This window comes from Stegastes partitus, unplaced genomic scaffold (assembly GCF_000690725.1).
Source record: "Stegastes partitus isolate 25-593 unplaced genomic scaffold, Stegastes_partitus-1.0.2 Scaffold2492, whole genome shotgun sequence".
NCBI classification, from domain to species: domain Eukaryota; kingdom Metazoa; phylum Chordata; class Actinopteri; family Pomacentridae; genus Stegastes; species Stegastes partitus.
The window spans coordinates 27723-42020 of record NW_007580223.1 but is presented as its reverse complement, the minus strand read 5'-3'; the positions used below and the strand labels follow the sequence as shown (position 1 = coordinate 42020).

Below are 14298 nucleotides of genomic sequence, written 5' to 3'. Positions count from 1 at the left end.
CTAGCTCAGGAGTTTCTTGGTGTTTGAGGTGTACGTGCTGTTGAAACAGAAATCGGTGACTCTAAACATCTGGAGTCGTCACTGTGAGTCACGGCAACGTTTCTGTCTCCTAAAGAAACAACTGTTGTTGTTGTTTCACTGTTTTTTCGGCCCCCAGCTGCCAGGACTGGGTTTTTCTGCAGTTGTTTTGCAGCCTGCAGGCTGTGGAACTGTCCTTAAACGCCTCGTAGCTGCTGCTCGTGTGCAGACAAGTCGGCTGATCAGTAAACAGCTCAGTGTTCAGTTAATGAGGCGGCTGTGGAGGCAGGAATGTTCCACACTGTGGTTTCTGCAGAACCATCAGACCAGTGTTCCTCAGGCGGTCAGCTGGTCTCTTCCTGTTTGTTTGAACATGTTAATGAGTGAAAGCAGAACCTCTGGAGTCACAGAAGGTCCGGTGAGCGTAGAGCAGCTGCTCTCAGGGAGACGCTCAGGTGAGTCCGAACACGTCCAGAGGTCACACAGAGCAACGCTCCGGTTCTGGCTCGTTCAGTCCAGCGGAGCGAGAACCCAGAAACACGACACCGTTAGAAGGAAGCGTCACGTGGTGGTCGTTGTTTCAGGTTCTGGTTCTGGTTCTGGTTCCGTCTGTGAGCAGTTCAGTTTTCAGGTTTCACAACATGTTGGACGATAATGTGAAGCAGCTGAACCAGGATCTGCTGTAATTAGAGGGCGCTGCCACACTGAGCCCTGATTGGCCGAGAGGCAGGAAGCCGCCTGGCAGCTATTGTTGGGCGAGAGACAAACATCAGAGAGAGAGAGCTGTCGACCAATCAGGACACACCCTCAAACACACACTGGTCCTCCTGCCTCTGTGAGGACTCTCCCTAAACCGCTGCAACTGCAGACAGTGACTACAAGAACACTCAGAAAACCTTCAGGGAACGTTTCCCGAAGGTTATCTGAACGTTACCTGAAGGTTCTCTGAATGTTCCCTGAAGGTTCTCTGCATCCTTAATGGTTACGGTCCAGAGCTGAGAACCCTGTGTTACATTACAAATGCACAAAGCAGCAGAACAAGGACGGATAAAGACGAGTCAGAACTTTTATTTGACTGTTGTTACGATTGTTCTGCTGAAATCGGGTCGCGGCTCCAAACTACTTTTAAACTTTAATGTTTTGATCAGTTTCTGCTCTGATTGTCGGTTCTGTGGTGATTCTTGGCTCCAAAACATTTTATTGTTTTGGAAAAACAGAACAAATCTGGCTGCAGCTTCACAGTAAGTCCTTGGTGTGAACCTGGTTCTGACCTGGTCCTGGTTCTGAGGCCCAGAGGCTCGGTCCTCACAGAGACAGCTAAAGCCTGTGGGGTGAGTCACTGGGTTGTGTAACATCAGATTTGTTTTGTGTGTCGAGGAATTCGCTGCAGCGAGACGTCCTCTCAGCCCTCTGCTGGATGTTTGTGGTCAGCTCGTGGTTCTGGGTTTTAATTATCTGCTGTTTCTTCATCAGAACCGACATGAAACAAACAGCTCAGTTTGAGGTTTTAGCATTTCTTTGTCTCTCAGACACAGTTCAGTTTGTTCATCAAGCAGCCGTCAGGGGACCCTGTGCCTCGGTCATGAGGCCGGTGGCAGACGGAAAGAAACTGTTCTTGTGGCGTGAGGTTCTGGTTCTGATGGACCGAAGCATCCTGCCAGAGGGGAGTGATTGGAGGAGGTTGTGTCCAGGGTGGGAGGGTTCGGCCTCAGAGTTCTGGAGGCGTGCAGGTCCTGGAGAGAATCAGGTTGCAGCCAATCACCTTCTCAGCTGAGCGGATGGTTTGCTGCGGTCTGGCCTTGTCCTTGGCCGTCGCTGCAGCGCACCAGGTGGTGGTGGAGCAGGTGAGGATGGACTCGATGATGGAGCTGTAGAAGTGCACCATCATCTCCATTGGCAGCCTGAACTTCTTCAGCTGCTGCAGGAAGTACATTCTCTGTTGGGCTTTCTTCATGAGAGAGCTGTTGTTCAGCTCCCACTTGAGGTCCTGGTGATGGAGGTGTTCAGGAAGCAGAAGGCCTCCACAGGGTCCAGTGGGCAGTCTCTCAGGGGGATTGGGGGGGAGTGGGGCTGTGCTCCTCCTGAAGTCCACAACCATCTCCACTGTCTTCAGAGCGCTGAGCTCCAGGTTGTCCAGCCTGCTCCAGGACACCAGCCGCTCTGTCTCCCTCCTGCAGGCGGACTCATCTCCATCAGAGATGAGCCCAGTGAGGGTGGTGCCGTCCATGAACTTCAGGAGATGGACAGGCTGGTGGCTGGAGGTGCAGCTGTTGGTGTTCAGGGAGGAGAGCAGAGGGGATCTGGTGCTGATGGTCCGGGAGTCACAGCTGAGTTTTCCCAGCTTCTCGTGCTGCCTCCTGTCAGACAGGAAGTCAGTGATCCACCTGCAGGGGGAGTCTGGTGCGTCCAGCTGTTAGAAAAACATCTCAGCAGACTGGAACTGTTCCTGAGCATCTCTACGGTTTTCCGTGGTTTTGTTTCCAGTTTCGTCAGCTTTATTACAGCCATGTGGCCCACAGCGCCCCCTTGTGACCGCACTACACTGTCTTTCGTTTGTAATGCAGTGTGCTGCCTGTAGGGGGCAGTGTTTTATCAAGCGCTCTGTGTTTCCAGGTGATTGCTGGCTGTTGGCAGCCATCGCCTCTCTGACCATGAATGAATATGTGATGGCCCGAGTAGTTCCCACCGACCAGGGCTTTGGTGACGACTACGCCGGCATCTTCCACTTCCAGGTAACAAAGAGTTTAATCTGCAGAACCGTCATCTCCTGACCACAGTTCTACCTTCACACTGTGAATGTTCCAGAGGTCCACAGAGCAGGGTCCAGATTGATCACTTTAATGAGCCTCAGAACTTCATCAGAACAGCTGATAGACACATGACATTTAGGAGGAGGAACACATCTGGGTTCTGGTAGAACCCGACACCAGATCAGTTCTACATCCATCCAGGTGTCTCAGTCTGAACACTGGAACTGGTTCTGTTCATGTCCTCTGTCAGCAGCTGCTAGCATCAGTATTATGGGATGTCTCATAGTGGTACCAATCTAATGTCTATGACACAGAGTCATAGGAACAATCAGTGGTACCCTGGATGTGGTTCTGGTTCATCAATCACAAGTTAATGAACTAGTTGTACGTGTCAAGCTCACAACTCGTTTGGCTCGTCAGCCTCCAGCGCAGGCTGAGCAGAAGGTTTACTGGCTGCTGGAGCAGAGAGCTGCTGCTTTGGCTGCTTTTCCATAAAGGTGAAACATCAGCTCTGCTTGGAGGTCCTGAACCTCCTCAGAGTCTCTGTCATGGCCCCGTGCTGCTAAACTCCCACAATGCTCTCTGCTCTGACTGACACCTCCACTGGTCTCTACAGGACTAAACAGGGAGAGGCTCCACCTAGTGGAACAACCAGGTACTGGAGGTGTGTATAATCAGGAAAATGGTGTCGGACTGGGACCCAGTGTTGGTAGAAATACTAAATTACTTGGATCAGATCAGGGGCAAAAACTGTTCATCGTATGAAGGTTTGTAGATCCAGAATGAGCTGATTCCTGGAGGGAGGTTTGTTCAGTTTAGTTGATTTTATATGAAATGACCCCATAGAGACTAAAGTTAACGTTTCTGTCACTGTGGAAGCAAAAACTCGACTGTGTCTGTGTAGTTCTGGCAGTTCGGTGAGTGGGTGGACGTGGTGATCGACGACCGGCTGCCCGTCAAAGATGGAGAGCTGATGTTCGTCCACTCGGCCGAGGGCAGAGAGTTCTGGAGCGCCCTGCTGGAGAAGGCCTACGCCAAGTAAGACCGTCCTCAATGCAGCTCAGAGGACCACGGAGGGTTTCTGTGGTAGTTTGGTCTCCTGGTCTCATAAAGTCACAGAGTTTGTCGTAACGTGGTCTAAGCTGGCGTTCGTCACTGACCTGCAGGTCGGAGGTTAACCTGTTTGCTTTAATTGTTATCGAGTTCCAAACTGTCACTGACTTTTTCCTAAAGTCCAGCAGTGAGCAGAGCTGCTGGTACCAAGAACCAGATCCAGGTTTTACTCTGACTCCTGTGCTCAGGGTGAACGGGTGCTACGAGGCTCTGTCCGGCGGCTCCACCACCGAGGGCTTCGAGGACTTCACCGGAGGCATCGCCGAGAACTACGACCTGAGCCGACCGCCGCCCAACCTGTTCCAGATCATCAGGAAGGCTCTGGAGGCCGGAGCTCTGCTGGGCTGCTCCATTGACGTGAGTGTTCAGTCGGGTTCAGGAAACGAGGTCCGGTTTGGTGTGAAGCTGATGAGTCGGTTCTGTGTCGTCGTAGATCACGAGCGCCGCCGACTCCGAGGCCGTGACCCGGCAGAAGCTCGTAAAAGGCCACGCCTACTCGCTGACCGGCGCCGTGGAGGTAACGTGATGCGCGATGTGACAGCTGATGAGAACCGACAGCAGAATGAAAGGTTCTGCTGTGTTCTGTCTGCAGGTGAACTACAGAGGCCGGATGGAGAAGCTGGTGAGGATGAGGAACCCCTGGGGGCAGGTGGAGTGGACCGGAGCCTGGAGCGACGGGTAACAGAACCGACACCAGCACCTCGTATCAGTCAGTTTCACGGCCGACAGCTTCGAGCCGAACGAAGTTACAGGACGACAGGAAACAGGAAGTGATTTGTTCTCTCTGAGTTTAACCCTGAAGAAGGAACCTGAGCCGAGAGGCTGCCGGGCCGGACTCACCGCGGATCGGTTAAACTCAGAGAGGACGACACGTTTTCTGTCCTCTGGGTGTCCAGCAGGTGCTCCAGATGTTCAACAGAACGTGTTGGGTCCAGTAGCTGCTGTTATTCTGTTGAAGCTGTCGGATCTACAGACTGTAAAACCAGAACCAACAGCTTCCAAAACACTTCTTCAGTGTAAAGATGAAACAACAGAACGTGACAGTTTGGCAGCAGACTGAGAAGTTCTGGAGAACGTTCCAGCAGCACAGTTTAAAGCAGTTCATGGTTCTGTTGCAGGTCGTCTGAGTGGAACTCCGTTCAGGGAGAATGTCCAAATGCCAACGCCGAGGACGGAGAGTTCTGGTAGGACCGGTGTCTGCAGCTAAAACCTGATGTGGTGAAGCGATGACGTGTCGGCGTGACGTCTGTCTGTCCGTCTGCAGGATGTCCTTCAACGAGTTCCTGCGTCACTACTCCCGCATCGAGGTCTGCACTTTGACTCCAGACGCCATCGACGACGACTCGGTCAAACATTGGAGCGTCAGCAAGTTCGACGGCAGCTGGAGGAGAGGATCCACCGCTGGAGGCTGCAGGAACCACCCCTGTTAGTATACAAGTACTACTGCAGTACTACTGCAGTACTACTGTCTGGTTGGAACATCCAACTGTGTCCAAGATCAACCTTCTGCTGATGGTTTCAGGTTTGTCTGAAGAACGTGGAGGTGAATGGTAAATGGACTGCACTTACGTCACACTTTTCTACCTTAGCGGCACTCGGTGTGAGATTACAGAACCAGAACTTCTTCTGATGTTGCTGATTGGGTCATCCTAGAGTCAGTGATACAGTAATAATACGTTGTTCTAATGTTCCGGTCCATTAGACGTGTTTCATGGTGACTGTTTACGTCGAGCTCCAGGTCCGGTCCAGTGACTGTTTGGACTGAATAGAAACATGAAAGGAAGGAAAACCTGACTGGGCTGACCCACCTGACTGGACCAGAATCAGTTTGGGAGGAGGTTCTGGGAAGGTTCTGGGAAGGTTCTATGAGGGTTTGTTAGGCTGCAGGTGTAAAGATGTTTCTGTTGGTTCTCTGCAGACACGTTCTGGATGAATCCTCAGTTCGTGATCAGGCTGGACGAGGAGGACGACGACCCGGACGATGGAGAGGTGGGCTGCACCTTCCTGGTCGGTCTGATCCAGAAGAACCGCAGGAAGCTCCGCAAACAGGGCGAGGACATGCACACCGTCGGGTTCGCCATCTACGAGGTCAGAGCTAAGATCACATTCAGACTTTAACCCTCTGACCTCCTGCTCCTTCACTGGTTCATGTTCCAACATCAAGTCCTGCAGCTCTGTGGAACCAGAACCACATGAAGGAGGAGACAGAACTCAGAGACGTCTGCTGTCAGCAGGACAGGAGACCAGAGAGAAGAGACGTTTCTTTGATTCTTTACTTTGTAAAACTGTTGAAGACCAGGAACGCCTCCAACATGGAGGCTCCACCGGAGAAGTTCAACGTTTTACAGATTTACAGCCTCGTGTTGTCGTTTGAGTCTCAGATTTCTTATTCTGTGTTTCATTTGTGTGGTTTTGTCTGTTTTTGGTCGTTCCGTCTCCTCGTGCTGCAGATGTTGAGCTATCTCCATGTGTCCAGATGTTCCCTGTCTGCTCTGCTCATCAGTAGAAGGACGAAACTGATTCTTTGATCATCAGTCGTGTCTTTCAGTGATTTCTGTCTTCTTCTGGTTCTGAGGGTTGGTGTCCTCACTCCTTTCCTTCTTCTCTTCTTTTGATTTCAGGTTCCAAAACAGGTGAGACTCAGTCAGAACCCACAGCAGAACCTCCGAGGCCCTGGACACGGCGGAGAGCAGTCCGTCCTCCGGGTGGCGCTGCTGAGAGCGATCAGTGCTTTAACACGTTGGACAAGTTTCAGTCAATTTGGACACATTTGAGTTTTTTTAGGCTTCTTCATTGTTGACACCTTCTCAGTATTTTCTTGTCTGCTGATTGGCCGGCTGTGTCACTAAGAGCTGTCCTGATTGGCTGTCGCCCTGCAGTTCCAGGGCCAGAGGGAGGTGCACCTGGACAAGAACTTCTTCCTGACTCACGCTCAGACGGCCAGGTCCGAAACCTTCATCAACCTGCGTGAGGTGAGCAGCCGCTTCAAGCTGCCGCCCGGCGAGTACCTGATCGTCCCGTCCACCTTCGAGCCGCACCTCAACGGGGACTTCTGCATCCGCGTGTTCTCCGAGAAACAGTCCGAGACCCAGTAAGGCCCGAATCCGACCGGCACCGTTGAGTCCATGTCATGAAGCTGTTCTCCTGAGAACCTGACAATGTTTTCTGTCCCGCTCCTGTCAGGCCCTGTGACGACCCGGTCAACGCCGAGCTCGATGACGTGAGTAACACCTGATGTGTGTCTGATCACATGACGACAGACTGTGTCCTGATTGGACAGAGGAGCCCGTTAGAGTCACTGGCTCGTTCTGGACAGGGTTCACCTGTTCTGGGAAGGTTCAGTAACGTCTCCAAACCTGTTCCGTCTGTTTCTGGTGACTGCAGGAGATGGTGTCAGAAGAAGAGGTGGACGCAGGATTCAGAGGCCTTTTCTCCAAACTGGCCGGAGACGTGAGTTTCCTCTATGATGTCACAGCCGCAGTGACATCATATCCTGTGTGGTGATGTTCAGGTGTGCCTGCGTCTGATTGGCTGCTGCTGTGTTTCAGGACATGGAGATCTCTGCAGCGGAGCTGAAGACCATCATGAACAAGATCGTGGCCAAACGTGAGCTGAAGCTTCAACAGGTTAAACCCAGCAGCAGCAGCAGCAGGTCGGGTTCTGAGTTCTTCTGTGTTCTTCTGTTCAGGAACCGACATCAAGACGGACGGCTTCAGCATGGAGACCTGCAGGACCATGGTGAACCTCATGGACGCATCCTTTACTGGAACAGAGCAGCTCAGCGGTCAGAGCTGAAGGGTTTCAGGTTTGCTCTGTGATCAGGACGCAGGAGCAGGTTCCTCAGTTGGTTCCTCAGAAAATAAGAAGTTATTCTGAGGAAGTTTTAAATTCTTTCTTCTTCATTTTAAATATGAACACAAGCTTTAAGGTGACGGCGTCCAGAGAAACGTAAACTTGCTCCACTTGGACGCATGTTGTCTGTTTTATTGAATCACTCCAAAGGTTTCACAGATCTGCTCAGTCACCACGAAACACTGAGTCAATGGGTTCATGGTCTGATCCTCCATCAGTCATTAAAAAGTTTTCTTTGAATATTCATTTTACAAAAACAACCTGAGGTCACATGACCTCTGCACACCTGAGCAGCTGCATGATCTTTAACCTGCAGCAGGACAGCGGCAACGGGAAGCTCGGCCTCGGAGAGTTCGCGACGCTGTGGAAGAAGGTGCAGAGATACCTGGTAGGTCTCTGGTTCTGTCTATAGCTGGTTCGGTGAGTTTGAGGGCTGTCTGTAAATGTGAGCGTTCTCCTGTGTGCAGTCCATCTATAAGAAGAATGACTTGGACAACTCGGGCACTATGAGCACTCCAGAGATGAGAGTCGCCTTCAAGGACGCAGGTCAGTCTGGATTCTTCTGATTCCTACGTCTGACTTTATTCGTGTTCTGCCTGATTCTGAAGCTGGAAACCTTTAACTGGATCGAGGTTTGGGTCGGACGCCGGCGCCGGTCCAACAGGCTTTCTGTCTGATTCCTGCTTCTCTTGTTTTCACTTCTGCTGCTGCAGCTCTGCGGCTCCTCTGTCTGGGAGGTTCTTAAAGAACCTGGTTTCCCAAACACTTTACTTTTAAAGGTTTTTCAATGAGACACGTAGAATGAAGTGATGCTGGTGAGATATCAGGACAGACGGAAAATCAACAAAGCTTTTTGTTTTTACAGCTTCTGGCTGATGAACGGTGGTTTTGGTGATTTTTTCTATTTAAAGAAAAGCTTTCAGTAAAAATAATAATAATAAAAATAATAATAATCATCATCATCATATCTTTATTATTCTGGTGTTGTCTTGGTTACATGAGACAGAATGTCCCAGACACTGGAGACGTCACCAGATGCTGCTGCCAGTCTTCAGCTCTGACGTCTGGTTTGAACGCTGAACCCTCTGATCTTCTCTCTGCTGTTCAACAGTGAATGAAACTCTAACATCTCCTCTTCTTCTCGTCCTGCAGCGTTTCTTGTGTTTCTGTCTCAGTACTAACGTTGTGTTTCTGCTGCTGCTGTCAGTAAACTGATGAGACGGTACGTCCTGCCGTGTTCGTTAGCATGTTAGCATCAGAAGCTACACACACAGAGCGCGTCCTCAGCTGGAATTCTCTTTTTGTTCCACCTTCGTCCAGGAGGCGCCTGCAGGTGTTTACGCTCACCTCCAGGTCACATGACTCCAGGTGTGACTCAGGCTACCTGGGGAGCGAGCTCAGGGTTAAACATGGCTGCTCCAGTGTAACCCGGAGTCACGAATGACTCGTGAACCAGGAGGGCTGAAGGCCACGATAATGACCTGAAGCTGGTGATGCTGATAAACGACCACATTAGCAATCAGCAACCAACAAATGATTAAAATGCATGAAATACGGCACACTGGTCCCGGTGCTGCTAAACTCCCACAATGCTCTCTGCTGCCACCATGAGCTGTAGTCTGTAGACGCCTCCTCTGGTCTCTACAGGGTTAAACAGTGAGAGGCTCCACCTGGTGGAACAACCAGGTACTGCAGCTGGTCTATGATACGTTTACTGGCACGCACGTCTTTCATCAGTTCATGTTTTTAAATCATTAGCAGCAATTAATCGTTAGCATCCCACCGTCAGACCTGAGGAATCCTCTTGGATGGAGGTGGAACGTCTTCAAGAACCACAGAATGCACAGACAAACAGCACAGTGACGTTTCTGTACGATTCATTATGTTATTACCTGATTGGTCGACATGCTTTGTCACTCTGATGCTAAACTCACATATTAATACACATGAATGTCTGTTGGTTTGTCAGATCGAAGCAGAAAACAAACAGACGGAAACTATTAGTGTGACTGTGGGTGAACTGTGTCGGACTCTCAGCTCAACACAGCAAATGAAGTCGGAGTAGTGACTGAGTCAGTAGTGCTAGCAGTCTGTTCGCTTTAGCATCGTGGGGCCACAACAAGCTAACGTTGATCAGTCTGAAGACATTTTCACACAGTGATTCACTAAAAATATTTTGTTTCATGCTTTGGACGTACAACAGACGTTTCCTGACGTGTGTACATCAGTGCCATCATGAGCATGCTGATGGTTATTAGCTCTGTTAGCCTCCTATTAGCTAACATTCACATATTTCTGACTGCTGTTAGCTACTGTAAACCTGACTGATAGCTGCGTTAGCTCCTCAGTGGCTAAAGTTAGCGTATTGCTGGTTGTTAGCTGTGTTAGCTCCTCATTGGCTAACGCTAGCTGCTATCCCTCCAGGTTTCACCCTGAACAACACCATCTACCAGCTGCTGGTGGCTCGATACTCGGAGCCTGACATGACGATCGACTTTGATAACTTCGTGGGCTGCCTGATGAGGCTGGAGATGATGTTCAGTGAGTGACTCGGCCGCACACACAAAGAGTAAAAGTACCACAACAGCCGAGTAAAAATACTCAAAACACACATTCTGGATATTTTGGGACATTTTATTTAGATTTTTAAGGTTTTTTTCAGTATATTTTTCAAAATGCATTTATTAAAACTTCTGGTTGATTTATTTTCTTTAGCATTTCTAAGAGTTTATTGTCGTTATTGTACGAATATGTTTTTGAACATTTTCCTCCTAATTTTTTGTCCTCAGCATATTTTTTTTTGCATTTAATTTTTTAGGGAACTTTATTGATATTTTTCTTTATATTTTTTGATATTTATGAGAAGTTTTATGTTATTTGCTTTTTTGAATATTGTCGTGTTGTTTGTACATTTCGGTCGTTTTGATGCAGTGTTACTGATATTTTGTGGCACTTCTGAGACATTTTGTGTCTGCTTCAGCATATCTTTAGCTGCACAGCGCAGAACGACTACTCCAGTAAATGTAATCAGTTACTTTCCAGCTCTGGCTTGTTGCAGATGAATCAGAAATGAAATGAATTCAGTTGAATCTGTGGAAATTCTGTGCAGGAATCTTTAAGAAGGTGGACGCCCACGACAGCGGCTCCATCGAGCTCGACTTCAACCAGGTGAGTGTGAAGCACCTGAAGCACCTGAACGTCGGCCGGCTGCTGCTCGGCCAGCTGCTCACTAACCGTCTGTCTCCTGCAGTGGCTGAACTTCGCCATGATCTGATCCGGAGCCTCCGCCTTCCCGCCGCTCGCAGTATTCCAGCTTCTCACCTGTTTGCTCTGAGCACCGCCTCACTGACCACATGTAGAGTCAATAAAGTCCCACAACGACCTGCACTCGAGTGTCTGATTCATGTCTGGGCCTCCCACTAACTACAGGTTAATTACTGACTCGGTTCACGAGTCAGAACCGCTTCTGATGTTGAACTCATTTCATATTCCCAGCCGTCCAGTAGGTGGCGCTGTCCGTCCCACACCAGTTCTGCTGCAGAAACATGAACCTGTGGCCTTCTGCCGCGAGCAGTGGGTCGGTTCTGATCAGGTTCCACAGCAGAACGCAGTGAACAGCGGGACAGAACCAGATGACAAAGTTCTGCTGTTTCAGCTTTAACGGTGTTCACAGTGGAATCAGCTGCAGGACTCTGAGGGTTCATCTCTTCGGTTCCGTCCCAGTCGAGCAGCCTTCGTCCAATCAGGAGCTTCGGCTGAACCTTCAACCGAGCCCAAACAAGACGGTTCTCAGAACACATCGTCACATGGGTCGGGTTTGAACCGTGAACGACCTGAACGAGGACGAGAACAGAGGTCACGTGGAGGTGATGTCGCCGCAGTCAGGGTCACCACGGCAACATCACAACGCCGTTACCATGGTTACCATGGTAACGGCGTTGTGATGTTGAACTGATGAACTTTGAACTTCTAAAATCAAACCTTCAGTTTCCTGCATTCAGAACATTTCAGCTGCTCAGAGTCGTTTCAGCAGCTGCTTCTCCTCATGAGCAGCATCAGGTCCATGAAACATCAGAGAAGAGCGCCACCTGCAGTCCTGCTGCTCTCCATCTTCTGTTTGTAGAACTTCAGCTCAACTCGCTGGTGAGAAGCTTTGATGACAATAAAACTATTTAAAGGCTGAAACTCAGGAACAGAACCTTTGGTCTGAACAGAACCTTTGGTCTGAACGAACAGAACCTTTGGTCTCTGAGTCCTTCTGCTGCTCCTCTCCTCCCTCCTCACATGAATATTGTTCAGTTTAAATCTTTAAGTGTTTGATCACGTGACTGCTCTGTAGCCCCGCCCCGGCGGTGACGCTAGGAAGCCCCGCCCCTCCCGCCGGGCGGGGCTCGGTGCTGCAGCAAAAGATCCTCAGCAGCATCCAGAACCGGCATCAGACCGCATCCACAACCAGACAACCGAGACCCGGAGAACGCACACTGCAGGTGAGTCTGCGGCCGAGCCGAACCGGGCCGAGCCGGTCTCTGTGTTCTGCCTTCGCTCCGATCAGCTGATTTCACGTTGATTCAGCAGAAACTCTGATTACATCATCGTGTTTGTCGACCAATCAGCGGCGGCCGCTGCTCCGCGGGTTCAGGGGTTCTGACGGCTGGTTGTGCTTCAGGTCTGGTTCGGTCACCTGCTGCTTCAGGGTCCAGATGTTCTGAATCTGCAGCAGAACGTCTGTCAGCTTGAACGTTTTGTTTCCGAGTCACTCAGATGAAAGTTACAGAACCGGAGCAGGACACAGAGGTTCGGTTCGACCCAGGAGCCAGAGGGGTGATTAGAAAGTTCGTGTTTCAGCCTCCACAAGGAGAGAAAGTCCGGATCTCTGATCAGCTGCTGTTCTGACTGGTTTCACTGGTCTCTGACTGGTTTAACTGGTGTAACTGGTCTCTGACTGGTTTCACTGGTCAGAACAAGCAGCAGGTGAACTCAGGTGTTAAAGGTAGATGGTGCCAGAGCTTCAGCTGGTTCTTTAACAAGTTCGACTTTTCCTCGTTAAATGAATCCAAGTTGGTTCACTGTGAGCGGATCAAGTCTCCCGAGAACAGCGAGTGTTCCCTGGACTCGGACTCGGACTCGGACTCTGGTGCGGTGCTGCTGGGCTTCTGCCTGCAGAGTCCACTTTAATATTTCATTGATTTAGACTCAGTTTAAAAAGCTGCTCAATAAAAACCATCAGCGACGATCCATGTGTCTGCTGGCGCTCCCAGTAAAACCAGTAAGACCAGTCAGACCAGTTATAGTCCAGTCAGAGGCCAGTCAGACCAGTTATAGTCCAGTCAGAGTCCAGTCAGACCAGTTATAGTCCAGTCAGAGGCCAGTCAGACCAGTTATAGTCCAGTCAGAGTCCAGTCAGACCAGTCTGCCCAGTCAGACCAGTCTGCCCAGTCAGACCAGTGGTCTGCTGCGGCTCCAGGCGATGACTCAGCTCATTGTGCTGCATGTGTTCTGTGTGTGTCGGCACATTTCAGATCCTGGACTCGGCGCCAGTCCTCGGTTCTGCTGACAGCTGAACACACAGAGTCTGTTTTTCTCTCTGAACTTACAGTTTACTGGAACCAAGACCCGATTCAGCAGTCTGGATCAGAACCTGGTTCTAGCATCAGCTGGCACGTTGACTCTGTCTGTTGTGTGCTTCAGGATGTATGGAGGCGTGGCAGCGCGGATCCCGCAGACCTGGACCCGAGCTGGCGGTCTGGGCTCGGTCCAGCAGGCCGTACGGTCCCTGAACCAGGACTTCCAGGTCTTGAAGGAGGAGTGTCTGCAGAACGGGTCCCTGTTCCAGGACCCAATGTTCCCTGCAGAACCTGCCTCACTGGGCTTCAAAGAACTTGGACCCTTCACCGCCAAAACCAGAGGCGTGGAGTGGAAGAGACCAACGGTGAGAACCAGAACTTAGTCCTCCATCCAGACGCCGGCGCTGAATCCCAGGCCTGTGATTGGCTGAAACAGGATGAGACCATGTGTTGAGACGCTCAGTGACTTTATTCTTTTTATCATGAATTATAAACATGAAAACGATCAATTCTAAATATTAATCTCATTAATTATAAATGTGTCTGATTGGCTGTTCCAGGAGCTGACAGCGGACCCTCAGTTCATCGTGGGCGGAGCCACCAGGACGGACATCTGCCAGGGAGCACTGGGTAGGTCATGTGACCTTCCTCGCAGTCTGTGGGGAACCTGACAACTGTTGCTATGGAGACCAGCTAATTGTAAACAGCTGGGGGATGTTTCCATCCACGCTGTCAGGATCAGCAGCACTCACACTCATGGTCCGTTTAGTTTGGCTCTTTTTAAACAAGCGTTTACCAACAAAAAGACGCTTTGTGGTTCCATCAGGGTTCTCCTCCTCCAGCCAGGGTTCTCCTCCTCCAGTCAGTGTTCAGCAGATGGACCTTCAGCTCCATCACTGGTCCTGTTGGTCTCCATCAGTCTGAACATCTGGACGCTGCAGCTTCACCTCATTGTTCTGATGAAACTGTTCAGACTCTGTCGGGTTCCACAGGGATCATGA

The 14298-nt window shown here is 50.3% G+C and overlaps 2 protein-coding genes across 4 annotated transcripts in view; both read left to right on the top strand.

Moving 5' to 3' along the window:
- LOC103375176 (calpain-2 catalytic subunit-like) overlaps positions 1 to 11120 on the top strand; it is a 14371-nt gene extending 3251 nt beyond the window's left edge. Inside the window, exons 3-21 of the mRNA XM_008305382.1 lie at positions 2632 to 2750; positions 3673 to 3806; positions 4070 to 4238; positions 4315 to 4398; positions 4474 to 4559; positions 5000 to 5065; positions 5146 to 5306; positions 5800 to 5969; positions 6503 to 6514; positions 6761 to 6972; positions 7065 to 7101; positions 7266 to 7331; positions 7430 to 7487; positions 7570 to 7634; positions 8053 to 8121; positions 8201 to 8279; positions 10158 to 10274; positions 10843 to 10901; positions 10984 to 11120. Of these exons, the coding sequence (XP_008303604.1) occupies positions 2632 to 2750; positions 3673 to 3806; positions 4070 to 4238; positions 4315 to 4398; positions 4474 to 4559; positions 5000 to 5065; positions 5146 to 5306; positions 5800 to 5969; positions 6503 to 6514; positions 6761 to 6972; positions 7065 to 7101; positions 7266 to 7331; positions 7430 to 7487; positions 7570 to 7634; positions 8053 to 8121; positions 8201 to 8279; positions 10158 to 10274; positions 10843 to 10901; positions 10984 to 11007 (1787 nt within the window). The 3' untranslated portion in view covers positions 11008 to 11120. The remainder of the gene's footprint in view (positions 1 to 2631; positions 2751 to 3672; positions 3807 to 4069; positions 4239 to 4314; positions 4399 to 4473; positions 4560 to 4999; positions 5066 to 5145; positions 5307 to 5799; positions 5970 to 6502; positions 6515 to 6760; positions 6973 to 7064; positions 7102 to 7265; positions 7332 to 7429; positions 7488 to 7569; positions 7635 to 8052; positions 8122 to 8200; positions 8280 to 10157; positions 10275 to 10842; positions 10902 to 10983) is intronic.
- Positions 11121 to 12134: 1014 nt separating this feature from the next.
- Positions 12135 to 14298, top strand: part of capn1b (calpain 1, (mu/I) large subunit b) — an 11891-nt gene continuing 9727 nt past the window's right edge. For 2 of the 3 annotated variants that reach the window (XR_521189.1, XM_008305383.1), the window contains exons 1-3: positions 12156 to 12220; positions 13422 to 13662; positions 13858 to 13927. Coding sequence is in view for 2 of the 3 variants with exons in the window: in XM_008305383.1 (XP_008303605.1) it covers positions 13423 to 13662; positions 13858 to 13927 (310 nt within the window). In the remaining variant the exon portion in view is untranslated. Of the gene's footprint in view, positions 12221 to 13421; positions 13663 to 13857; positions 13928 to 14298 lie in introns of all 3 variants that reach the window. The other variant, XM_008305384.1, reaches the window with a different exon arrangement.